We start from the raw sequence: 27,847 nt of genomic DNA on the forward strand, positions 1-27,847 counted from the left end.
GCTGTGTTTCCCTGGTACAGAGTCTGGAACTTACCTTCTTATAGAAGCGGACTAGATTAGTCTGACAGGATTGATCCATCAAAAAACCATGTTGATGTTGGGTCATGAGGTTATTCTTATATAGATAATCCAGGATAACATCTGTTACGAAACCGTTAAGGGTTTTACCCACATTAAAGGTTAAGTTTACCAACCTATTGGCACCACTTTTGCTATACGCCAGTCCTGTGGTACAGACTGTTTGTATGGAATCTGTGAATATTTAGAGTAACGGACTGCCTATGACTTTACATATTTCCTGCAGTACTCGGGGCTGTATGCCATCCGGCCGGGGGAATTGTCTGCGTTAGGGATTATGAGGTGGCACCGTAATTCCTGCTGGGTTACAGGTGACATTTAGTGGAGAATGCCTGGTGTCCCTGATCATATTTTCTGTCATGGGATTTTCTTGTGTACCGTATTTTTCGGCGTATAAGATAACTGGGCGTATAAAACGACCCCCCAACTTTTCCAGTTAAAATATAAAATCTTCTTAAAAGTCGGGGGTCTTCTTATATGCCATGTGTCGTCTTATAGGGCCGGTGACTAATGTGCCTTTTGGGGGAGAGTGGTCCCGATGACGAAGATGGGGCATCTCACAGGAAAGTATGAGTGGAGTATCCCCCTATTATCTCATTGTAGCAGCGTGGGGTCTCTGTGCTGGGAGTGGCGGCTGCTCCTCTTTGTGCTGCATGGGTGTGATGCTGTGGGGAGGCGGCTCCTCTTTGTGCAGCATCAGGGCTCTGTGCTATGGTGCGGCGTATCTTCGCGCAACGTCGGGGCCCCTCCAGCATTTCCTCAAAGCCCGGAGGCACCGGCAGCTCCATTGCTGCGATGCGGTGGCCTCCGGGAAGATGGCCGCTGGGGGCGGCGCATGCTCAGATTCAGATCTCGTCTCCCGAGATCTCGGGACGAGATCTTAATCTGAGCATGCGCCGCCCCCAGCGGCCATTTTCCTGGAGGCCAACGCATCGCAGCAATGGAGCTACCGGTGCCTCCGGGCTTTGAGGTATTGGGAAATGTCGGAGGAGCCCTGACTCTGCACGAAGCTACGCCGCCACCCCACAGCAAAGAGCCTTGACGCTGCACAAAGATACGCCGCCCCACAAAACAGCACCCAAGCGGCACAAAGAGGAGCAGCCGCCACTCCCAGCACAGAGACCCCACGCTGCTACAATGAGGTAATAGGGGGATACTCCACTCATACTTTCCTGTGAGACGCCCCCTCTTTGTCTTTGGGACCACTCCCCCCACCCACCATATACACATTGGTCTGCACCCGGCGTACAAGATGACACCCGGCGTATAAGACGACCCCCGACTTTTAAGAAGATTTTCAGGGGTTAAAAAGTCATCTTATACGCCGGAAAATACAGTAAATACTGTAGAGAAAAAAGCGTTAAGCAGATTGGCCTTTCCCACATCCTCTTTCACTATTTCACCCAGATTATTTTTGAGGGGATCAAAACTACAATTTTTCAGCTTCTTACTGTTTATGTAGCTGAAGGATACTTTTGGATTTTAATCCAAAATAATTATTTTCCCCTTCTCTGGCAATGAGTCTGTCGGTCTCAATCTTTGCTGCGCTGACTTGCTTTTTAGACACTTTATTCTTTTTTCTACAATGCTTTGTCACTCCCCTCTTGCTGTAATTCTCTAACCACTTGCAGTCATTTCCTGTGCCCCTTACATCTATTGAATATTGGGGACATATAATGGGAGTGTCACATATCCCAAAGGTTAGGTTCCCACAATGAGTTTTTGGTGAACTTTTCACACGCCATATTTTTACTGTGAAAAAACGCAGCATCTTAAAGTTCCAGATGACTGGATGGGATGTACACAAATCTCACACCCACTTTTTTTTTACGCAGTGTAAACTGACCTGCGGTGCGTGTTTGAAATGAGCAGTATGACAATTTCTTGTGAATACGCTGACTTTTATATGTGTGGACTTTCCCAATAGAATTGCATTAGCTGTGGAAAATCCTCAAGTAAAAAAAAGCATATCCATGTAATCCACACATGATAGTATCAAAGTTCTGTCGAAGCCAGATCGAAGCATCAAAAACAAAGCAGCTTACTGTAAAGCATGACATACTAAAAAGAGACAAAAAAAATCGCAATGTCAAAAACGCGATAAAGACGTGTGCAAAAGAACAAAATTCTGTATATCGCAATAATAATGAAGTGTAAAAAAAAATGCAAGCAACCTAATTTAGTTAGTACGGGCAGAAAATGTGCAACATGAAAAACTCACCAAATAGAAAGTACATTACAGTCTGCAATGGATTAGATGTGGAAAATCCACAGGAAAAACCGTATATGCAGTTTATTTGAAAACATGACATAGCAAAGAAGAAATAACACATGTAAAAAATATCACATTGAAAACGGCTAACTTAATTTGGCAAATATGAAATGCTGGTGAAAAGCTGCAACATTGAACACTCCCCAAATACTGATTATGGTACCATGATCTAAGGCTATGTGCCCAGAATAAATATTCATCATTTCCTTTTAGCCAAACTACGGTAGATTTACTTGTGTTTTTTTAATTGAAGTTTTCATTGCAATTTTTTTTTGCTTTTACATGCGTTTTTGATTTTTTTTTTAACCTCTCTTTTGTATGTCATGTTTTTGCTTTGGATACTAAAGATTTTCCACATTTAATACTTATCCATAGGTAAAATATGCACATAAAACTCAGTGTATCCGCAGCAGAAATGGCCATGGTGCAGATTTAAAAAACGCATTGCAGTTTACACAGCAAAAAACAAAACAAGAACAGTGGGCATGAGATTACTATAAATCCCAATCACTTTGCTAGAATAGCAGGAGGCTGTGAAAGACTCATGAAAATTGCATCAAGAGAATTTAACCTTAAAGGGAATCGGTCATCAGATTATTGTTACCTTAACTGAGAGCAGCATGATTTAGGGGCAGAGACCTAGATTCCTTCAATGTATCACTTACTGGAATACTTGCTGCAGTTTTTATAAAGGCACAGTTTTCTCTGCTGCAGATCTACCAGTTCTCTGCATGCTAAGCTCTGTATAACCCCGCCCACACCACTGATTGGCAGGTTTATGTGTACACTGTGCATAGGCAGAAAGTGGCCAATCAATGGTAGGGCAGAGTTATACAGAACTCATGAATAAAGAGGACTAGTCATCTAGTGATAAAATCACTGCTTTATTAGCAGGAGACTATCAAAACAGCAGTGAGAAACATCGCTGGAATCAGGGTCTCTGCCTCTACTTATGCAGCTCTCAGATTATGGGTAAAAGCCTGGTGACAGATTCCCTCTGAGGTGAATTTAGATGTAAAAATACATATTTTTCTCCTAGATTTTAAAGCCATTAGGGACATAATCTGGAGAACGCTCCCATTTACACACTATGGGCAATGTAATTTCTATGTAGAACTGTAGCGGCAGTTCTTGAGTATTTGTTCCTGTACTATAGACTTGATTAGGAGAGATAACGGTATGGGAGACCCCTCCATGCAATGGCTGCCTCACTCGGCGGCACAAGGGTTACAGATCTACTATGAAAGTCTTTGGTAGAAAATTCTTTTTGATGATAATGGCTGAAAGTAAACAGATTCTAAGATGAGGCAGTCGGTTTACGTGTTATCCTATGTAAAACCTTAGATTACACATTTGGCCTCATTTATCAGAACTGCTTTCATTTTTATGTTCCAATATCTGCACAAAGAGTAAGGAGCTCTGATGGGCGCCTAAGGGCAACAACAACAGTTTATACACTGCAAATGTTTGATTAAACCGTCCCATCGTCTTATCAAAAGCATAGAGGACCCAAGAGAATGTTATAATTATAGAAGCCAAAAAAAAAAAAAAAAAATCACACGAGAAAGTGTTTTTCCCACTTTTCTAGGCTTTTTTTTACAGAATGGGCACAAATTCCACTTTTAGTAAATGCATATTTTATTTCAGCTCCACCCATTATGTTACAATTTTCTGTTAATTGGGAGACCTAAAATACACCTGTACATGAGAATATTACACACAGCATACAGAAGTACAGGTCATTTACACAGGATGCTGTGAAGCTGATCGGCACTACCCTACTTAATGGGAATCTGTCAGCAGCCAGATGTAGGGGCAGAGACCCTGATTCTAGCTATGTGTCACTTACTGGGCTGCTTGGTGCAGTTTTGATAAAATCCCTGTTTTCTCTGCTGCGGATCTAGCAGTGCTATGAATGCTGAGCTGTGTATAACCCCACCCACACCGCTGATTGGCAGCTTCCTGTGCACGCTGAGAATTGTCAGCAAGCTGGGGTTGGGTTACACAAGTTAGCCTGACTGCCGTGCACGTGACGCCTAGTCATCTAGTGATAATCTCCTGCTGATAAAATACTGGATTAGATTGAAACTACAGTAAGTTGCTGTGAAAGTGACATATCGCGGGAATCATTATCATCAAAGGTGGATAATGAATATGGTAATATAGGATAGTGCACGTCCACGGCTACGCTGATCTACATGTAAGTACAAGTGTGTTTGACTGGGGTATATATTATAGACTACAAATGATGCAATTGATAGATACGGTTACATTTTAATAGTCTTTATTTAGGGATTTTTTTTTTGCCTCCGACAATTTGATAATAATTGTACTTCCCCCTACGCTGACTGTTTGAACTTCACAGCTTATGTTTTAAATATCGCTGGAATCAGGTTCTCTGCCCCTATATTATGCTGCTCTAAGATTAAACAGGAAAACCCTGCCGACAGATCTTTTTTTCCCAAAACAGGGGTGAGTTCTAAGATGAGAAGCACAGCACTTCTTCAGAGATAAACCTATGAGAATGTTGGGAATGTACTGAAATTTGGATACGAGATGAAAACGTTGACTGAAAATGTACGAAAAAAGAAGTATAGCCATTTTACTGCAGGCAACATCTGCAGAATTTAGATAAAAAAACCAACAACAAAAAACAAAGAAGTTTCTGTATTTGTATTTTCCCTGCACAGTCGGAGCAATTTCTTTCTATTTTGCACCTCATAAAAAGCCATAGAAGCTTCCGAGAGCAAGCATCTCATTTATTGCCTTAATGATACACTGCAACGCCGGTCTGAGTTTCTGGCTCGCCACGACAGAACCATGGGGAACACAACAAGGTGGCCAAGTGTAAATAATAACCTGGCTCCTGGTACGACAAGGAGACTTTTATATACAGCTACTATGGACTTTATTGCCTTTGGAATATACCTGCAAGTAAACCAGACTTCCATGTGCTCACAACAGTGTTTTATGTATTGATTTCATGAGGCTGACACTCCCTTTGAGGAAAACATAAATTTAAAAAAAGAATTTTTGTACGTCCAAATATTTCATATCTATTGCACAGAGAAAAAGAAGCGTTACACTTACAAAAAATAATTGCTGATAATTAAATGTGAAAAGAACAGAAGCTGTATTTGTTGTTCTGGGAATCCTTATGTCACGCAACACCCTTTCAATCCTGCAATACATACAGCAGGTGAAAAATGTATTGAACACGTCACCATGTAAATTCTAAAAGTGCTATTGACCTGAAATTCTCATTTGATATTAGTAAGAACCCATCCAATGCATAAAGGAAAAGAAATCAATGCATAGAGGTAAATGAATTAAGTTATGTAATGAGAAATGAAAAAGGGAAAAAGTATTGGAAAAAAAGGAAGTAAGAGGTGCAAAAAGCCATGGAAAATCATGATACCAGCTGAAAGCTATCAGTAATTAGAAAGCAATCCTGCCACTTAGTGAAAAATAATATCAGATGGTTGAACTGATGGATTACAGAAAGGTGTCTCATTACCAAGGTACCACACACAAAAAAAAAAAATCTCGTGATGGGTTAAACGAGTAAGCTGACTCAATACCATTGGAACCTTATTGTTGCAAAACATACTGATGGCATTGATAGAATCTCTTATCTACTGAAAGTTCCAGCGACCGTTGTTGGGGCGATAATCTGAAAGTGGAAAGAACATCATTTCAGCATAAATTGGCCATCAGATCAGATCAGCTGTCATGTGCTGGAAGAGTTGCTGGTTCATCGCCGGAGCCGACCTATGATGACATAGCACATCATAGGTCGTTAAGGGGTTAAAAGATGGCTCACAGAGCTTGTCGAGAAAGACGGTGTACCGTTATTATTTGAACAACCAGCTTTTACAGGTCTTAATGGAAAAATTTCAGTGTTTTGCTGGAAAGAGAAAGTATTAGAAAATTAGTGATTGAAGAAGCCCTTAACCAAAAGGAGGATTTTAAAAAGACTCCGTACTTGTAAGCCATGTGTGACAAGCATGTAAAAGAATAGGAAAACAAGGGGGTAACTGTATGTTACACAATAACAAAACCCTGACAGAGGTACTTTCTGAAAACATTCTCTTTACATTCCAAAATCCGAGAACATTAAGATTGTAGACAAGGTGTAGGAGTTCATAGTAGAGCACAATGGAAGGGAACTTTACTGAAAGTTCACATACAGCCATTAGAAAAATTCAGCGCTAAATATTTTAGTGGGGCCAATGAGTGATCTCTACACTGAACTGCAACCACATTACAGAAAAACAGACAATTAATATCTGTCTGACCCTAAATTCCCAGGACTTAAGTGCATTTTCTCAAGTTATTTGCTTTAGATTTCAGAGAAGGTCACAAAAGCTTCTTTTTCCCCCTTCTTTTTAAGCGTAGGCGTTTGCTTTTCAGGGTGCGCACGTGCTTCCATCAAATTAAAGTACTTTAGAAAATTGTGTGCATTTATGTGGTTTTTTTTTTCGCTGTTTCGTGAAGTTACAGTTTGACCTTTTAAAGGAAAAGGTAAAAACACTTGTCAATACCGTAGCCTGTTATGAGCAGCTGCTATTTGTGAGCATTGGGAAGGTGCAGAGATGGCAAGTGGAGCGCTGGAACTGAATGCTGTCTAATGCCTGAGTGCAGAGGCTTTTTCTATGTAGCGTTCACAGTATCAAATTCTATATTATTACTCTACTGCGAGATTAGGGGTGTGAGCTACCAAGTGGAATTTTAATCAGCGGATTCTCGGCTTACAAACTTTGTAAGGCATACACCTGTTTCTTTTACGTCAGAAAGGGAGCTGCTCAGACCCATAGGAAAAGTGACACAGGATTCCGAATTACACATGTGCAGTAACTGAGAATCATTAACATGGTTCAGATGTAATATTCGTCCCATAAGTGGCGTTATTGAACCGGCGCCCTTGTAAACAGGGCTGCATTAATGTGTTCTCAAATAGTTATACTGTCGGCATCGACAATAAAAAGCATCCATGCGGACCATATTAGTGGCCATCAGAAAACCATGCGAGAGTGGGAAATGGAACAGTCCGGTCACACACCTGCAACGGCGTCGTCTGATAAACTAATCACCTACCCATAGGATAAACATCTGCAGGATTATTGGGATTCTGATGGTGAAAACCCCACCAAACTCAAGAATGGGGAACCAGAGTTCATAAAGAGTTTATGAGCATGTGCAACACTAGACAGGTAATGGAACAGTGGCCGCACATGCTCAGTAACGATTTATTCACAGGTCCAGTAGTAATTATTTATCTATCACCTATCTGTTCCGTTTTTTTTCTTTTTATTAATTGAAGGAAACCTGACAGATTCATAAGAAGGCAATATGATCAATTAAAGGGAACCCGGTACATTGTAGAATGCTACTAACCTGCAGTTTTATAAGCTGCCGGCTTTCAATCACACAGGTGTGCCGTCGCGGCTACAGACTCGGCTCACTGTTTTTTAAACCAGCCATAGGGTTCCAGAGTTATGGGACTTTTTATTTAGCGCTAGTTATTAAAGTCTTTACCAAGGGAGCCTAGCTCACAAGATTCTCAGGGGCACATCTTTAGGCTGCTAGATTTTACCTCGTTGGCCACGCTCTCCAAGAAAAAACCCAAAAAAGTAGCATTGTATAAAAAGGCCAATATCTCTGGAATTGTATGGTGGATTTAAAACAAAAAACAGAGTGGAATACTCAGGGCAGCGGTGGGAATAAAATAGAGCAAAAACGGAGCACTTTTGACATTGTGACAGATTCGCTCTATCCTGGCTGCATAGCAGAGATGACATGTCTCCTTCAGCCTAGCAGCTCCTGCTCAATGCCTAGACCTAGCAATCACATGACCACTGCGTTACAATGAAGACGTGCTGTTAATGATTCCTATCAGCGTATACACTGAGTAAACTGCACGAGTCATCTGGATGGGCATCTTGGCTGTGTTTTACAGCCAGCTCCCACAGCGGCTCTACTATGCAGTGGCATTGTGACATGTTAGAACGCCACTGCAGAGTAGATCGCAGGCCACCAAGATGTCTGAAGTCACTCTATGGTGTCACCCACTATAGTTAAAGTCAGAAATGTATCAACAAAGACTTAAAGGGAACCGGTCATATCCTTTTTGTGTTTTAAATTGCAAAGCGATGAGCATCACGAACATTGTTTTCTCAAAGAAAAGCTCATGGTAGATATGTGTAAAAAAATCACATCACATACCTTTAGTTTCAGTCATGGAGGTGGCACTTTTTACCAGATCAGTCATGGTCCTGTTCAAAATGACGTAAATCATTGTGCATTGTGACTGATTGCCGTTACATCACGGCAATGGCCTCAGAGATCTCGCTCTTGCGCATGAGCTCCTCGCGCATGCGCACTGAAACTGGGTTTACGTTCCCAGCTTCTGTTCACAATCAGGTGGGTGCGAATCATTTTCAACAGGACCACGACTGATCTGGTAAAAAGCGCCACCCCTATGACTGCAACTATGGGATATGATTTATTAGACATATCTACTGGGTGCTTTTCCTTGAGAATACAATGTCAGTGATGCTCATTGGAAAACTTGTAACACACTGGGGGCAGTTTAACACACAAAAAGGACATTGCAAGTTCCCTTTAAGAAAAAAAAAAAATGATTCAAACATAACGGATTTTTGTTTAGTGATATTTGTCCAGAGTTCCTTACATAACTTATTTTTCTTGGATACTTGTCCAGTGTAAGGCTACGTTCACATTTGCGTTGTTGGGCGTTGCGTCGACAACGCATGTCCATGCGCCCCCACGTTAAATATAGGGGCGCATGACGCATGCGTCGCCGAACCTGCGCCCGGCACAACGCAAATGTGAACGTAGCCTAAATGGTACATTATGTTAACCATGTCAAACTGGTTTGGAAAATGTATAATTTGAGTCAGTTTTTTGGAAATGTCGAAAACTTGGACACACCGAAGCCACGACCACTTTAATGTTTTCCTAAACAATGTTGAGCATGTTGATAGTCTATAAATGAGTGTACTTTGAAATACACCAGTTTTGGGAGCACTTTTGTTCATAAATGTCACAATCTGATGAGATACCCAAGTTATTTGTCCTAATGATGGCGGCTCAGGTAATAACAGAAGCCATGACACTAGTGTATACAAAACCTTTCATAGAAACATACATTAGTACCCACTGGGAAAGAATTATGGTGATGTTGAAGATAGTAGTATATGGGATTAGACAGTACACCGACATGTAATTCTTCTACACCAGCCGGTAGCCCATTGACAGGCAGCACTCGCATAAGGTCTGCATGTGTATTACTAAAAATGTCCTATTTCCAAAGAGACACAATCAGAAAATAAAGTGAACCTATGTTATAAGTGCATCTGTCCGCTCCTGAATGCTGAACTGATTTTATTACCAGGTTAACCTGAGGCCAAAGCAATGATGTTCTATAAAAAGCTTTTAGATCAGTCGTCACAGTTACAAAGATAGAGAAATAAATATCCGTTTAAAAAAAGAATAGACTTAAAGACAATTTACAGTGAAATAAACGACTACTGCAATAATAAGACTCAATAATAAAGAGAGAATATGAAGTCAACAGCTTTTCTACAGTAAGGTAGATCTTCATACAGTACTCGGAATCTGGTCTCTACTTGCAGTAGGAGAAGTGGGTAGCCGGCCAGGAGAAGTGGGTAGCCGGCCACAACTTTCCATAGCAGTAACAAGCTGATTGAAGGAGTTATCCAGGAATTTGATTATTTTTTTGTACGGGGCCAAGAACGTATCGGAAGGCAAGATTAAAACTAAGCGGAGCTTCAGTACTCAATGTCAAGCAGCGGCTTCAAAAGCAAACAAGATTTTTGGGTGTATAAAGGGAGAAAATTCTGTGATCCCAATGTTTTGTTACCCGTCTATAAATCACTGGTGAGGCCACATCTAGAATATGGGATCCAGTTTTGGGCTCCACATTTTAAAAAGGATAGTTAGAAGTTATAGTCAGTTCAAAGGCGGGCAACTAGATTATTACAAGTGATAGAAGGCCTCCTATATGATGAAAGGTTGGAGAAGTTGGGCTTGTTTAGCTTACAAAAAAAGACATCTCAGAGGAGATCTCATTTATATGTATAAGTAAATGTTTAGGCAATACAAAAGGACTGGCACATGACTTATTGCTTTCAAAGACCATACTAAGGACCAGGAGGCACTCATTACGGGTAAAAGAAAGGTGATTCTAGAAACTAAATAGGAAAGGGTTCTTTACAGTTAGAGCAGTCAGACTGGAATCGTGCCCTCACATGAGAGGTAGTAATGGGAGACACTAAGACAGCTTTTAAAAAAAGGGCTGGATGATTATGGTTACACACAACATTATGGGTTATAGATAATTGAGTGAAAAAAATGTATAATTGGTGGAGAGGGGTTGAACGTGATGGACCTTGCTCTTTTTTCAACCTATGTAACTATATGTAGTTGCTAACTGTCTGTTCTGTCCGTCGATTCCCCTGCCTCCGATGACATCATGTCAACAGAGCAGCTTCTTCTCTTTCATTCTGCTCTATGGGCCGGGCGTCACTGCTGAAGTCATGATGACTGACAGCTGGATCTCCTTTGCCTATCTGTAAGGAGCCGGCTGTCCATCAGCATGACGTCAGGCGTGACATCCAGTTGACAGAGTAGTCCGGAAGACAAAGAGATGCTCAGTTTACCTGAGATCAAAGTAAGCAAAAGAGTCACCACCTAACTGCATAGTCCTTTGGGGTGAGAGGGCTGGAATTCTGGATAAAGGGAAGCACACATGTATGATGAGAGTTGTATCGACCAGTGGAATGTGCTACTACAATGAATAAGGTTTAGTAAGAAATAATGTACCTTGATCAAGTTTAATTGCTGCTGATGGTATTCACATGGATAAGTGGCTACCAGCAGCCACCAATTAATTTGCTTTGATGCGGGTTCCGGCGGTGAGCCAGCATCAAAGCCGGGAATGTCAACTGTTATGAACAGTTGACATGTGCCCGCAATAAGCGCGGGTGGAATGGCGATGCGCCCGTGCCTATTAACTCATTAAATGCCGCTGTCAAACTTTGAGTAGCGTTTCCGGACAGAAATGCGCGCATCGCTGACCCCCATCACGTGATTGGGGGTCAGTGATGCGTTGGTATGACAACTAGAGGCCTAATGAAGACCTCTATGGTTGTTGATGCCAGATTGCTGTGAGCGCCACCCTGTGGTCGGCGCTCATAGCAATGCTGTAATTTAGCTACATAGGGGCGATCTGAGCATTGCTCCTATGTAGCAGAGCCGATCAGGCCATGCCAGCTTCTAGTCTCCCATGGAGGCTATTGAAGCATGGCAAAAGTAAAAAAAAAAAAAAAAAGTTTTAAAAAATATGAAAAAAATAAAAAAATATAAAAGTTTAAATCACCCACCTTTCGCCCCATTCAAAATAAAACAAAAAAAAAAATCAAACATACACTTATTTGGTATCACCGCGTTCAGAATTGCCTAATCTATCAATTAACCTGATCGCTAAACGGTGTAGAGAGAAAAAAAATTAAAAACGTCAGAATTTCATTTTTTTGTCGCTGTGACATTGCATTAAAATGCAATAACGGGCGATCAAAAGAACGTATCTGCACCAAAATTGTATTATTAAAAACATCAGCTCGGCACACAAAAAATAAGCCCTCACCCAACCCGAGATCACAAAAAATGGAGACGCTATAAGTCTCAGAAAACTGCACAATTTTTAAAAAAAATTTTTTTACCACTTAGATAAAAAAAAAACACTAGACATGTTTGGTGTGTATGAACTCGTAATGACCTGGAGAATCATAATGGCAGGTCAGTTTTAGCATTTAGTGAACCTAGCAAAAAAGCCCAACAAAAAACAAATGTGGGGTTGCACTTTTTTGCAATTTCACGGCACTTGGAATTTTTTGACCGTTTTCTGGTACATGACATGGTAAAACCAATGATGTCGTTCAAAAGTACAAAAAATAAGCCCTCACATGGCCATATTGACGGAAAAATAAAAAAGGTATGGCTCTGGGAAGGAGGGGAGCAAGAAACAAAAACTGAAAAAAGCTGGGGTCATTAAGGGGTTCAGAGCTAATAGACTGACATGTTTTTGTTTTTTTGAACGTGTAGAAAATTAATCAAAAGTTTTGAAAACACCTTTCTACGCAATGGTTTTCATTGCTAATGGAAAGTGCATTGCAGATTTAAACTGAAGACTGCAAAAAAACGTGAAGCAGACCAAAATATGTTTTACACCTTAGATTCCTCAAAATATCCTCCTCTAACTCTGACAGCTTTACACACCTGTAGCATTAAATTTAGCATAACGTTACAGGTTATATATACTAGATTCCTTGATAGGGCGTTGATCCAGGGAACTAGTCTGATTGCCGCGTGTGGAGTCGGAAAGGAATTTTTTTCCCCAATGTGGAGCTTACTCTTTGCCACATGGGTTTTTTTTTTGCCTTTCTCTGGAACAACATGTTAGGGTATGTTAGGTTAAGCTATGGGTTGAAATAGATGGACTTAAAGTCTTCCTTCAACCTTAATAACTATGTTACTATGTATTATATCAAGCAGCTTTGTCAGGTAGTCATCAGGAATGACCTCCAATGAACAGGAATGGCCTGTCAAAAGCTCATTTGTGGTATCACTGACCTTCAGAAAGTGTGACAATCAGGTGCTTTGCAGAGTCAGTGTTGGTACACAATTCCATATAGTGTTAGCCCTATTACACAACTGGTCTAAGCCAGTATGGCAAGAAATTCCATCATTACTTTAAGACATGAAGGTCAGTCAATTCCAAAATTGGTAGAACATCAAAATGATCCTCAATTGTAGTCATGAAAACGAGCAATCAATATGACGAATCTGTCTCTCACGAGTACCACTGCAAAAATACAAGACCAAACATTACCTCAGCCGCAGAGGATAACTTCAGAATTTACCAGCCTCAGATAATATCCCTCATAAATGAAGCACAGACATCAAGCAGCAGATACTTCTCCACATCAGAGGAGACTGCAACGATCAGGTTAGGCTGGTTTCACACTTGCGTTTCAAAACGCATGTGTTTTTAAAAAAAAAAAACGCATGTAAACGCGTGCAAACGCTGCGTTTTTTTGACGCATGCGTTTTTGCATGTGGAGAAAAAAACGCATCGTTTTGACGCGTTTACATGCGTTTTTTCATGCGTTTGAGTTTTTTAAACGCATGCTGAGAAATGTGTGACAGCTGCCAATCATCAAAATAAAGTAAAAAACCCACTATAAACAGAAATAGTTAGGGTTAGGGATCATAACCCTAACCCTAAAGGGATCCTAACCCTAACCCTAAAGGGATCCTAACCCTAAAGGGATTAGGGTAAGGGGTAGGGTTAGGATCCCTTTAGGGTTAGGATCCCTTTAGGGTTAGGGATAGGGTTAGGATCCCTTTAGGGTTAGGATCCCTTCAGGGTTAGGGTTAGGATCCCTTTATCACCTTTATGGTGGGGGGTGGCATATCAGTGTGTTTTCTGTTTAAAAAACAAAAACAAAAAAAAAAACGCATGCGTTTTTAACCCAAACAAACGCATGTGCTTAAAAACGCATGCGTTTACATAGACATCAATAGGTTTTTTTTGCCGCGAAAAAACGCATGCGGTTTTTTGCGGCAAAAAAAACGCAGCAAAAATTACTACATGTTGCATTTCTGCAACACAACGCATGCAGAGAAAAAACGCATGCGTTGCAAAAACGCATCAAAACGCATGCAAAAAAACGCATGTGGATTTAATGTTAAATATAGGGAAAAAAACGCATGCTTTTTTTTGCGTTTTTTACCGCAAAAAAAAAAAAAAAACGCAAATGTGAAACCAGCCTTAGAGACAAATGTCCAACAAGTTCAATGGAGGGATTATCGAATTGCTGCAGAGAAGATACTATAGAAGACCGCAAACAAGAGACTTGTCTTGTGCCAAGAAACACAAAAACTGGAAGATGAATGGATATCTGTACTGTGATCTCATACATCAATATTTGATTCCTGGTACCAACAGCCATGTCTTTGTGAGATGCAGAAAACGAACAAAAGCTTTCCACAAGTGTGATTCCCAATATGGAGCATAGAGGGGAAGATGTGATGGTGTGGGAGTGCTTGTTCGTGACACTGTTGATGATTTATGCCAAATTCAAGAAACACTTTTACTCAGCATGGCTACCACAGTAGTCTAAAACCACCTGCCATGCCATCTAGTTGGCACTTAGTGGAACCATCAGTTGAAATGCAAGAGAACAGTGACCAAACACACACCTCCAGGCTGTGTAAGGACTATGCACCTCTGGGATATCCTTCAGACTGTCGTAAAGCCATTTCAGATGACTATATAATGAAGTTGATTGAGAGAATGCTAAGGAGGATGTCAAGTTGTCATCAGAGTAAAAAGGGGGGACTTGAAGGAAACTAATGCTAACACATTCTGGTTTGTTTCCATAGGTGGTCCCTCAAGGTTTTGCTGCCTCAAGCCTGAATCTACCATGTGCACATTACAATAAGAACAAGGAAGACCTCTGCATGAACTGGTGTGACCAAACTTTTGACTAGCATGGTTTTGCACGATCAACTGAACGGGCAACATATTCTTCCTTTAGCATCTGTGGTGCGTAGGTTTATAATCCCTTTGCTGCATTACTATATGAGAAAGCATCTCCAGCCTATTGTAGATTAATCTATTTCTAAACAGAAACTGGGGATATTAAATATCCCGGATGGTGAAATGCTGCATTTCAAGAGTAAATAGTGCTGAATGAGGGAGCAGCTGTTATACAGGGCACATAATGGAATATGGAGCGCAGAACGCAATAGGGAAGGCCGGCAGAGAAGCTCAGCGTTTAAAAGGCTATTCTTTTTAAGAGATAACATCGCTTTAAGCTTTTCTTACCTTCGCCAACATAGCAAGATGCTGATTTTGAACAATAGCTGTGCGATACGTAGCCAATCCTCCTTCTTCAAGACTGGGAAATAGAAAGTACAGGTGGACACTGTACAAAAAGAAAGAGAAGAAAAATCTAAATTGGCAAAAAGGAAAAATGTCAGTATGTAATAATTAAATTGTTTTGTGTTTGGGATCAATAGTAATTAGTATTCATGTGTGTCATGAAATATACGGAGAGCAGCAAGATATTATTCATTATTACTCCATCAATTCAATAGCCCTGTACTTAAAGACACACAGATTGGAACCAGTTGTCAAGACAGTGAAATGTAGATCAATATGTTGTATCCGAAGCATAAAACCTGAGCCGCGTCAAGGGCTTCTCTGCAACACTTTGCTCTATTGCCAGCTTCAGAGCTTGAAGAACCAACTTACCGTATATACTCGAGTATAAGCCGAGGTTTTCAGCCCAAATTTTTGGGCTGAAAGTGCCCCTCTCGGCTTATACTCGAGTCACGGTCGGCGGTAGGGTCGGCGGGTGAGGGGGAAAGGGCGCTGAGGCATACTTACCTGCTCCCGGTGCTCCCCCTGCCTGTCCCACGGTCTTCGGTGCTACAGCTCTTCCCCTGTTCAGCGGTCACTTGGGACCGCTCATTAAAGTAATGAATATGGACTCCACTCCCATAGGGGTGGAGCCGCATATTCATTTCTCTAATGAGCGGTAACGGTGACCGCTGATAGAGGAAGAGGCTGCGGCACCGAAGACCAGCTGTCCGGGGGAAGGAGCGGGACGCCGGGAGCAGGTAAGTATTACATATTCACCTGTCCGCGTTCCACACGCCGGGCGCCGCTCTGTCTTCGCGTCCTCTTGCTGACTGTTCAGGTCAGAGGGCGCGATGACGTACTAGTGTGCGCGCCGCCCTCTGCCTGATCAGTCAGTGCAGAGAGACGCTGAGACGGGACGGTGAGGAGCTGCAAGCAAGAGAGGTGAGTATGTCGTTCTGTTTTTTTTATTGCAGCAGCAGTAGCAATGGCACAGCTTTCTATGGTACATCTATGGGGCAATAATGAACGGTGCAGAGCACTATATGGCACAGCTTTCTATGGTACATCTATGGGGCAATAATGAACGGTGCAGAGCACTATATGGCACAGCTTTCTATGGTACATCTATGGGGCAATAATGAACGGTGCAGAGCACTATATGGCACAGCTTTCTATGGTACATCTATGGGGCAATAATGAACGGTGCAGAGCACTATATGGCACAGCTATGGGGCAATAATTTACGGTGCAGAGCACTATATGGCACAGCTTTCTATGGTACACTACGGGGCAATAATGAACGGTGCAGAGCACTATATGGCACAGCTATGGGGCCATAATGAACGGTATAGAGCATCTATTTTTATTTTTGAAATTCACCGGTAGCTGCTGTATTTTCCACCCTAGGCTTATACTTGAGTCAATAAGTTTTCCCAGTATTTTGTGGCAAAATTAGGGGGGTCGGCTTATACTCGGGTCGGCTTATACTTGAGTATATACGGTATTTTCTTTTTTATTATTAATACTATATAATAAAGAATCACCATAGGAGTACTTAGGACAACATTTACCATATACAGATCATAGCTACACATTGATCAGCCATAACATTATGTACTGTAGGTACTTTCTGTGTTCTGACCCCTCTGTGAGGGGTCCTGTGGTATCTGGCACCAGGAACTATGGCAGTCTTCCAAGTTATGAGGCGAGGCCTCCATTGATGGAAGTATTTGCCATGATCTGCAAACTATTCCTCAGCAACTTTGTCAAGGAGCATTGTCACAGTGATTATTGACTGCTGCTGCCAGTAAATGTAAAGAGTGGAGAAACTGCAAAAAAACAACAACATGCAATTCTGACTTTTTTTTAGAATTGCTTTAACGCTGTATCATGGTTGTCCAGATCAAGGCAATCTTGCCTTGCGCAGGCGTGTACTACGGAGGACAGAGAATGAACTTCAATCCAATATTGCGGCCAGCATGCAGCCAGCGGGTAAGGAAAGGGTGAATCAAACACCCGAAAACTCCGCCCATATGACCGAAAACCGGTCCCGCCAAATTCAGGTGACAGGTTCCCTTTAAATAATTTCATATTTTGATAGATCAGACTTATGAATGTGGTAATATCACATGCATACATTTTTTTTACCTTTATTTTTAATGCTGTGGTATTAAAATATTGCTGCATATAGTAAACAACAAGGCCTCCTTTGAAGCCCGGCCACTGGCTGACTTTCAACAGAGCTCTGTGATGGCAGGCATAGGGGCCTTAAACAGACTTCCAGTTGCCGTAGCAACCCAAAGGACCTCCACAATCACGTCACGAGGCATCCAATGGGCACATCAAAGAATGTCCCCATGGCACATCAAAGAATGTCCCCATGGCACTCCAGTAATGCCGCTGTCAGAAATGGACAGTGGCATTTAACAGGTTAACAATTGTGGGCAGAGCTCTGGATGCTCTGCATGCATGGCTGATAGAGGCAGATCCAAGTTGTAATATGTAGCCGTTATTTGCCAGGCATGGGGCAGGCGCAGTCTGTGTGCCCGCTCCATACACCCGCTTCCGTAACGGTACGGCGGATGTAGGGAAGGGGTTAAACGTGATGATGGCAGAACCCTTTTATAGGTTGAACTTGTTCTTCACAATGTTTAGGTAGATGGTGTCTGTCATATACACATACACATGAATGCAGGACCTAGGGTTCTTGGCAGAATTTTGACCAGAACATTACACTGGCTTTGCCGGCTTCCCTTCTTCCCAAAGAGCATCCTGGAGCCATGTACTCACCAGGTAAGAGATGTACATGCACCCAGCCATCCAAGTAGTGTGAAAGAACACTGGGCCAATATGTTGCGTAGTCCAGTTCCACATGCCTATTACAGGAGCATGGGACTGGTCTGCAGCTACACAGCACAGTGAGGAGCAAGCTGAGATACATTGTGCTCTAGCATTACCATCTCAGCAATTTATGCTCCAATAGCTTCTGTTCCGAGTCTGAACCAGACGGGCTTGCCTTTGCTCCCTATTAGTGATGAGCGAATATACTAGTTACTCGAGATTTCTCGAGCATGCTCGGGGGTCCTCCGAGTATTTTTTAGTGCTCAGAGTTTTAGTTTTTCTTGCCGCAGCTGGATGATTTACATTAGGGGCATCTTATCACTTGACGTACTTTTTGAAGAATTTGCCAGGAGTCTGTACACATTGTCTATGCTCCGACCTGTTTAAGGGATGTGGCCTAAAGTCTAAAAATTGTTTGCTCAACTTCGCATTCCGAGAACATTTTGTGACGTTTCAAAGCATTTTATGCCAAAAATCTGCTGAAAACACTTTGGTGAATCGTGGGATTTATTTTAATCTCATTAAGATCCTAATTCAGGATTGAAATCATGGTTATTATGGACATTTTTTGGGCTATTTTTCATAAGTTTTTCAAATATAATTTGGAATTTGGAAATAATCTTTGTTATAAGAGACAACTCCAATTTGTATCTTTATACTCTGCATCATCATGGCCACCAACGATTAACAGGATAAGAGTAGAGATGAGCAAACTCAAGCTTAAAAGCTCGGGGTTTGTACTGGACAGTTAGTGTTCGATGCTGAACACCGACTTCTCCCGGAAGTCCTTTTCAAAGTTCTGGGGGAAGGCTGTTGCAGAGAGAGAGAATTTTTTCAATGGGGTTCAGGTTCTGGTTGAGGTTCGGGTAAAACCAAACTTTGGAATAAAGTTCGGGTAGGGTACAAGAACCTGAACTTCAATGGGTCCGCTCATCCCGAGTCGTTTACAGTCTATATACCAATATGCTTATACATACACTAGCTATTGAACCCGTTCTATGCCCGGGTGGCGAGCATTTATATTGGTATATGGTCTCCATCCTGTCATGTGCTGCACCCATCCTGCGTCCCCATCCTGTCATGTGCTGCTCCCATCCTGTGCCCCCATTCTGTCATATGCTGCTCCCATCCTGCGCCTCCATTCTGTCATTTGCTGCTCCCATCCTGCGCCCCGGTTCTGTCATGTGCTGCTCCCATCCTGCGCCCCCGTCCTGTCATGTGCTGCTCCCATCCTGCGCCCCGGTTCTGTCATGTGCTGCTCCCATCCTGCGCCACCGTTCTGTCATGTGCTGCTCCCATCCTGCGCCCCCGTTCTGTCATGTGCTGCTTCCATCTTGCACCCCCGTTCTGTCATGTGCTGCTGCCATCCTGCACCCCCGTTCTGTCATGTTCTGCTCCATCCTGCGCCCCCGTTCTGTCATGTGCTGTTCCCATCCTGCGTCCCCGTTCTGTCATGTGCTGCTCCCATCCTGCGCCCCCCGTTCTGTCATGTGCTGCTCCCATCCTGCGCCTCCATCCTGTCATGTGCTGCTCCCATCCTGCGCCCCGGTTCTGTCATGTGCTGCTCCCATCCTGCGCCCCCGTTCTGTCATGTGCTGCTCCCATCCTGCGCCTCCGTTCTGTCATGTGCTGCTTCCATCTTGCACCCCCGTTCTGTCATGTGCTGCTGCCATCCTGCACCCCCGTTCTGTCATGTGCTGCCCTATTCTGTCATCTGCTGCTCCCATCCTGCGCCCCCGTTCTGTCATGTGCTGCTCCCATCCTGAGCCACCGTTCTTTAATTTGCTGCTCCCATCCATATGCCCCGTGTCAGGTGGCATAAGTAACAAATAGCTGTGACATGAAGTGCCACAGCCTCATGCCACAGCAATTTGTTACTTGCGCCACCTGATTCCTTTCCGCCGCCATTTTCTTGGTCCTCCTGCTGGCGGAATCGGCGCCTGCGCAGTCCGCGCTTTCCGGCGCCATTTTCTTGAAGACACACTGCAGGGCACAGGCGCCGATTCCGGCAGCAGGACAAAGGAATCAGGTGGCGTAAGTAACAAATTGCTGTGGCATGAAGTGCCACAGCTTCATGCCACAGCAATTTGTTACTTACACCATTCCTTTTCGCCCATTTTCTTCGTCCTCCTGCTGCCGGAATCGGCGCCTGCGCAGTCCGCGCTTTCCGGCGCCATTTTCTTGAAGACACACCTGCAGTGTGTCTTCAAGAAAATGGCGCCGGAAAGCGCGGACTGCGCAGGTGCCGATTCCGGCAGCAGGAGGACGAAGAAAATGGGCGGGGCGGAAAGGAATGGCGTAAGTAACAAATTGCTGTGGCATGAAGTTCCACAGCATAATCAGGGCGCAAACATTTGCACGGTGTCTCCCTGCTCCCGGCAGTCCGCGCCTTCCGGCGCCATTTTTTTTCCCTGACACTATAATGTAACGCTAGGAGCGTCGCGCCTGCGCAGTCTATAAAGGCTTCGGACAGAGTGACGCTCCCAGTGTTATATTATAGATTTCGTATGATGAAGGCATAAGGAGTTTTTCACTGTGTTTATCAGTGGTAGCAAACAATACAATACAATTCAAGGGAGCGCCTTATTCCCCCCTCCTCTTACGTCTATCACATGCAGATCAGTGACCCTTGTGTGGCCATGATCCCATTACTGGTTCACTGGGTGTCCATGTTGGGACCACTTTTGGTATTTACTAACCAGTGCTTACTGTGCTAGGAACACACCACAAGACCAGTCATTTTGGAGACACTGACTCTATACCTTTGCAGTATGTTGCATAAACAACACTTTAAGTGGGTATTTTGTTAAGAAGTTATTGCCTATTTTCAGAGTAGGTGAACGCGTCTAGATCAGAGGTTATCTGGCTGCTCAGACCCGCACTCATGGGGGATATTTTGCTCCTTTTGAATAAATTGGCGGTCATGTACAGTACAGACCAAAAGTTTGGACACACCTTCTCATTTAAAGATTTTTCTGTATTTTCATGACTATGAAAATTGTACATTCACACTGAAGGCATCAAAACTATGAATTAACACATGTGGAATTATATACTTAACAAAAAAGTGTGAAACAACTGAAATTATGTCTTATATTCTAGGTTCTTCAAAGTAGCCACCTTTTGCTTTGATGACTGTTTTGCACACTCTTGGCATTCTCTTGATGAGCTCCAAGAGGTAGTCACCGGGAATGGTTTTCCAACAATCTTGAAGGTCATCCCGGAGATGCTTAGCACTTGTTGGCCCTTTTGCCTTCACTCTGCGGTCCAGCTCACCCCAAACCATCTCGATTGGGTTCAGGCCTGGTGACTCTGGAGGCCAGGTCATATGGCGTAGCACCCCATCACTCTCCTTCTTTGTCAAATAGCCCTTACACAGCCTAGTGGTGTGTTTGGGGTCATTGTCCTGTTGAAAAATAAATGATGGTCCAACTAAACGCAAACCGGATGGAATAGCATGACGCTGCAAGATGCTGTGGTGGCCATGCTGGTTCAGTATGCCTTCAATATTAAATAAATCCCCAACAGTGTCACCAGCAAAGCACCTCCACACCATCACACCTCATCCTCCATGCTTCACGGTGGGAACCAGGCATGTAGAGTCCATCCGTTCACCTTTTCTGCGTCGCACAAAGACACGGTGGTTGGAACCAAAGATCTCAAGTTTGGACTCATCAGACCAAAGCACAGATTTCCACTGCTCTAATGTCCATTCCTTGCGTTCTTTAGCCCAAACAAATCTCTTCTGCTTGTTGCCTGTCCTTAGCAGTGGTTTCCTAGCAGCTATTTTACCATGAAGGCCTGCTGCACAAAGTCTCCTCTTAACAGTTGTTGTAGAGATGTGTCTGCTGCTAGAACTCTGTGTGGCATTGACCTGGTCTCTAATCTGAGCTGCTGTTAACCTGCAATTTCTGAGGCTGGTGACTCGGATAAACTTATCATCAGAAGCAGAGGTGACTCTTGGTCTTCCTTTCCTGGGGCGGTCCTCATGTGAGCCAGTTTCTTTGTAGCGCTTGATGGTTTTTGCCACTGCACTTGGGGACACTTTCAAAGTTTTCCCAATTTTTCGGACTGACTGACCTTCACTTCTTAAAGTAATGATGGCCACTCGTTTTTCTTTAGTTTGCTGCTTTTTTCTTGCCATAATACAAATTCTAACAGTCTATTCAGTAGGACTATCAGCTGTGTATCCACCAGACTTCTGCACAACACAACTGATGGTCCCAACCCCATTTATAAGGCAAGAAATCCCACTTATTAACCCTGACAGGGCGGGCACACCTGTGAAGTGAAAATCATTCCCAGTGACTACCTCTTGAAGCTCATCAAGAGAATGCCAAGAGTGTGCAAAGCAGTCATCAACGCAAAAAGTGGCTACTTTGAAGAACCTAGAATATAAGACATAATTTCAGTTGTTTCACACTTTTTTGTTAAGTATATAATTCCACATGTGTTAATTCATAGTTTTGATGCCTTCAGTGTAAATGAACAATTTTCATAGTCATGAAAATACAGAAAATCTTTAAATGAGAAGGTGTGTCCAAACTTTTGGTCTGTACTGTATATGCAGTGACGCTCCACTCACTCTATGAGATTGCAGGTGATCTCAGAGTACAGCACTAAGGAGTCCTATAGAGAATCAATGTAATGGCAGTATAAGTCCTCTACCATTAATCCATTTTAACGAGAGGCAATCAGTGGGGGAACTCCAAGGATGGACTCCCCAATAATTTAGAAGATACTGATTAACTTGAGTTTAAGTGGCAACCCTTTCCTATAGCTGTAACGAAGTATTACAAAAATTAAATCCTTGAAAAATTGCAATTGGTATATAAATAGCATTTTTTTTAACAGACAAGAATCTTGTACAATAATCGATATGAACGTTTATGAATAATTGCAAGTTAAAGCCTCTAATAATCAGAAGATTTCATGTGTTATATAGAATTATTCTTGACTGATATAAAACCCAATATATTTTTAAGAATAAACAATAGGTCAAATAGGACAGCATCGGATCTATAATAATAATCCTCTTGAAAACCAAACATATAGCAGCTGCTGTGGTCACATTTCTTGAATGTAGATGAGAATTCTAATAAACTCATTAAAACAGAATTTAGGAGAGGTCTTCATAATACTCTTACATTAGATGTAACCCTTTTAATTAGAGACATGCAAGGAGCTGAAGAGCTTAAGTGGATATTATGCTAGGGTTAACTTTTCTCTGAAAAAATATTATTGCTCTTATTAAAGTAGATCTCCAGAGTTTTAGACGAGAACGGTTCAGACTCAGGTACAGGACTTGATTTAAAATTGAATGCCAGGTCAGATGTGCCGTAGATATTCATGGATACTGAACAAAAATATAGGGCCATCTCGGCTTTTAAATGGAACCTGTCAGCTTCCCCCAGGTCCCTCCAAACCACCACTAGGGTCTTTACTGAACCATTTATGTACTACGTAACCAGTTTTTGTGGCTTATAGATTTTTTTGAATCTTCATAAAATCTATTTTATAATTGGGCTTGCAATAAGCTAATTAGTAGGTGACAGGTCATGCAGGAGCTGTTCTACCCGGACTAATCTTCCCACTCATCATGTTATCATGCCCCTGTGCGCATGCGTGACATGATTTGCAAGAGCAGTGTTGCCACCAGTTCTCTGCCATTCTCACGCATGCACACAACGTTTTGCCTCCCTTGCAATGGACAGTGAAGCCGGTTGTACGCTCCCTGTCTCTAAGTGAAAAAAATGAAAAGAAAAAAAAAAAAAACTTTTAAAAATCTATAAAAAAATAAAAGTTTAGATCACCCCCACATGCAAAATAAAACAATAATAAAAAAACCCACACGTCTGGTATTGCCACGTTCAGAGAGTTGCCAGATCTATCAATATGCAAAAAGAATTAATCCCATCAGTAAGGCTACGTTCAGATTTGCGTTGTGCGCCGCTGCGTCGGCGACGCAACGCACAACGCAAATAAAAATGCACCAAAACGCACGCAAAAACGCTGCGTTTTGAGACGCATGCGTCCTTTTTTGCCGAAATTTGGACGCAAGAAAAATGCAACTTGTTGCATTTTCTGCGCCCAACGCTTGCGGCAAAAAAACCACATGTGTCGCACTACGCAGCACAACGCATGTCCATGCGCCCCCCATGTTAAATATAGGGGCGCATGACGCATGCGTTGCCGCAGCGTTTCCCGACGCAGCGTCGGGAAACGCTAATGTGAACGTTGCCTAAACGGCGCAGCGAGAAAAAAAGCAGTCAAAATGCCAGAATTAACTTTTTTGCATGTTTTCTAACGTTGAATTAAAATGTAATAATGGGCAATCAAAAGATCGCATCAGCCAATGAAAACGTCAGCTCGGCGAGCAAAACTAAGCCTCACCCAGCCCCTGATCACAAAAAATGGACACGCTACGGGTCTTGGAAAATTAGGCAATTTTTTAAAACAAATTTTGGATTTTCTTTGCAACATAAATAAAATAGGACCTGTACATGTTTAGTATCTATAAACTCGTAATGACCTGGAGAATCATAATGGCAGGCGAATTTTAACATTCAGTGGACATGGTACCCCCCCCCCAAAAAAAAAAACAGTTGTGGAATTGCACTTTCTTTGCACTTTCATCACACTTAGAATTTTTTTCCCGTTTTCCATTACACGATATGGTAAAACCAATGCTGTTTGTTCAAAAATACAACTTGTCCCGCAAAAAAAAAGAACCAATATGGCTATATTGAAGGAAAAATAAAAAAGTTATAGCTCTGGGAAGCAGAAAACAGAAATGCAAAAATGGAAAATGGCCAAGGGGTGATGGGGTTATAATGTAAAACATGACTATACCATATTTTTCCGACTACAATGTCTGACTTTCATTTGTTCATTTTCATAGATTTTTGATTTATTACTACTTTTGTCAGATTCAAGTTATTTCTGTGACCATTGTGGGTTTTTCGGTCATTAAATGAGGGGTAACAACAATTTTGACCACGTGTGTACATGGTTCCCTCATCACCATCCTGGTATACATGGTCCCCTCATGCCCATCCTGGTATGCATGGCCCCCGTCATCCCTATCCTGGTATGCATGGCTCCCACCCCCATCCTTGTATGCATGGCCCCCCTCATCCCTATCCTGGTATGCATGGCTCCCACCCCTATCCTGGTATGCATGGCCCCCATTTCTATTCTGGTATGCATGGCCCCCTCATCCCTATCCTGGTATGGATGGTCTCCAACCCTATCCTGGCATATATAACCCCCATCCTGGTATAAATGGTTCCCTCCTCTCCATTCTGGTATACAGGGCCCCCATCCTGGTATACACGGCCCCCATCTCTATCCTGGTATACACAGCCCCCATCAGAAAAATATTTATATAAAAAATACCTTACCTTCCCTGTCCTCCCTCACAGCGTCCCTCGTAATGACCTGTTCTGATGCCAGCAGCTGATTTCAGCTTCTAAGCAGTGCATGGCAGTGACATCATGCACTATCAAGCCAGGACTATGGGCATGTGGAGAAGTGAATATTAATATTCTTTAATAGCAGGCACAGTGTCAGCTGTAGCCGCTGGGGGATCACACGTGCCCACTAGTAAAGAGAATGAATATTCACTGCTCTCCACTCCTATGGGCGTAGGGAGCAGTGAACATTCATTCTCTTTAATATCAGGCACACGTGATTGACCAGCCGCTGCAGTATCAGGTGACTGCGGCTTACACTGTGTCCGCTATTAAAGAGAAATGAATATTCACAGCTCCACACTCTCATAGTCCCGTTTCAACTCTCGGTGCCGACTTCAGTGCATAGAGGTGGGAGGGATTATGGGCGTGGGGAGCAGTGAATATTAATTTCTCTTTAACAGAGGGTAGAGGGGTTAGCCGCAGCAGCCGGTTACTGCCTTAAGTAACCCGCTCGTCTGCTGCTCCACCTCCCTATCCACAGCAGGTACATCCAGACTACAAGACGTACCCCCTCATTTTGGAGGAAAAAGTGGGTCTGATAGTCTGAAAAACGTTTTGAAGACTGATCAGAATCCAATTAAAATATGAGGTTAGAAGGGAAATTGCAGAACATAAAAAAGGAACCAAAAATGTTAGTACATAAAAAGTTTTCCAGATATTTATCACAAACACCTTCAAGAGAAAAGTAAACTTTAACAATTAAAAAAATAAATAAAGTAAATACAGGTTATTTTCACAAACATTTAGTTTTCACACCAAAAAGTCCTTTAGCCGTCCTATCATTTTACAGTGGAATGGATTTGTGGGTCAGATAATAAAGCTGTGAACATGGAAGAACACCTGCGCTTTCACTACAAATCTAAAGTTTTGTAATGAAGTTTTTGATTGTTGACTTGGTTGCATCATACTTCTTTGAAAAGTGCCTATTCGAGCAGTGAAATGTACAGTACTATTACAAGCAAGGACAATGTAGCTAGAAAGAACTTGGAACACGTGTCCCATCTGTCTTCTGCAGCCTGACTCTTAGAGTCCTGGCACGCGAACACAGATCCCTCAAATAAAAGACAAAACAGATAGAGGTCCAAACAAAAATCCCAAATCGTTAAGGAAAGGAATGAAGTATTTTACTCACTTACAGTTCATGCGGAGCCAGCTCGAAGAATAATGGTGATTCTGTGCCATTTGCTTGAGTTATTAGGTAAAGCCACTCAGGTATCTTGGCACAATGCATTGAAATGGAACAGAAAATGTCAAAGTAAAAGAGAGCAGAATGGGCTTTTTCTAGTGCTTGTCTACTCATGCTTCTCCCTGGAAATGCATCATTCTTCTCCCTAGAAATAGATCACGGCACCACAGACACCATAACTCTTATACTTCATAGAGGGGAACTGCCACTCTTCAGAACATGGAGATGTTCACGGTCTTACAGAAGCAGAGCAATTTTTCCTGCTATTTTGCTACTTTAGACAGTGCCCGGACAATTATGTACTCCAATAGGAGCAGCAGTCTCACGGTCTTTGTATCTTTTGGGATTTTCCATAAATTAAAGGGATTGCCTGGGACTTTTATATTCACGGCCTGTTTTTCGCATAAGTCATCAATATTTGATCGGTGGGGGTGCAATATCCGGCACTTCCACCGATAAAGCGATGGGTTGCGAAGCTGCACAGTAAACTATATAGTGGCCGCAGGTGGTTAATGCACATCCGCTATTGGGCGCTTCTGGCCTCCGCCAACACTGGAAATAGCTAGTCCAGGGTTGTGCCCGCTGTCATCCCCCCACCAATCAGATATTGATGACCTACCCTAACGATAATCAATAATATAGGTGGCACACCCATAATGGACGGTATGAGCTTGTATAGGGTGCTAATTCCTTTGGAGCTTCTGTAGGTCCGTAGTGAATGGAAGGAAGGAACCACACACCAAAAGGCCTGTTGAAATGCTTAATTAGGATTTATTCAGAATATCTCATATCAACAGATTACACTACTGCCAGCATGGCAAAAACCTAACATTTCGGTTAAACACCCTTCGTTGGACGTTTCTGTTGTGGTAAATGATCTGAAAATTACAAAGGTGAAGGATTTTGGGTAGGCTTCCTCAGACTTTAATAGAAAGTTGTACTTACATTACATTAGCAGCACTTATCACCATTTCTTATACTAACTTATATTTACAACATTCACCAATCAGGAGACTTGG

At 42.5% G+C, this 27,847-nt stretch overlaps 1 protein-coding gene across 1 annotated transcript in view; it reads right to left on the bottom strand.

Moving 5' to 3' along the window:
- The window catches only part of DROSHA (drosha ribonuclease III), a 300,535-nt gene that overhangs the window by 51,571 nt on the left and 221,117 nt on the right, over positions 1 to 27,847 (bottom strand). The window contains exon 21 of the mRNA XM_069730615.1: positions 15,288 to 15,387. Within this exon, the coding sequence (XP_069586716.1) occupies positions 15,288 to 15,387 (100 nt within the window). The remainder of the gene's footprint in view (positions 1 to 15,287; positions 15,388 to 27,847) is intronic.

The sequence above is a fragment of the Ranitomeya imitator genome, chromosome 6 (assembly GCF_032444005.1).
Source record: "Ranitomeya imitator isolate aRanImi1 chromosome 6, aRanImi1.pri, whole genome shotgun sequence".
NCBI lineage: Eukaryota > Metazoa > Chordata > Amphibia > Anura > Dendrobatidae > Ranitomeya > Ranitomeya imitator.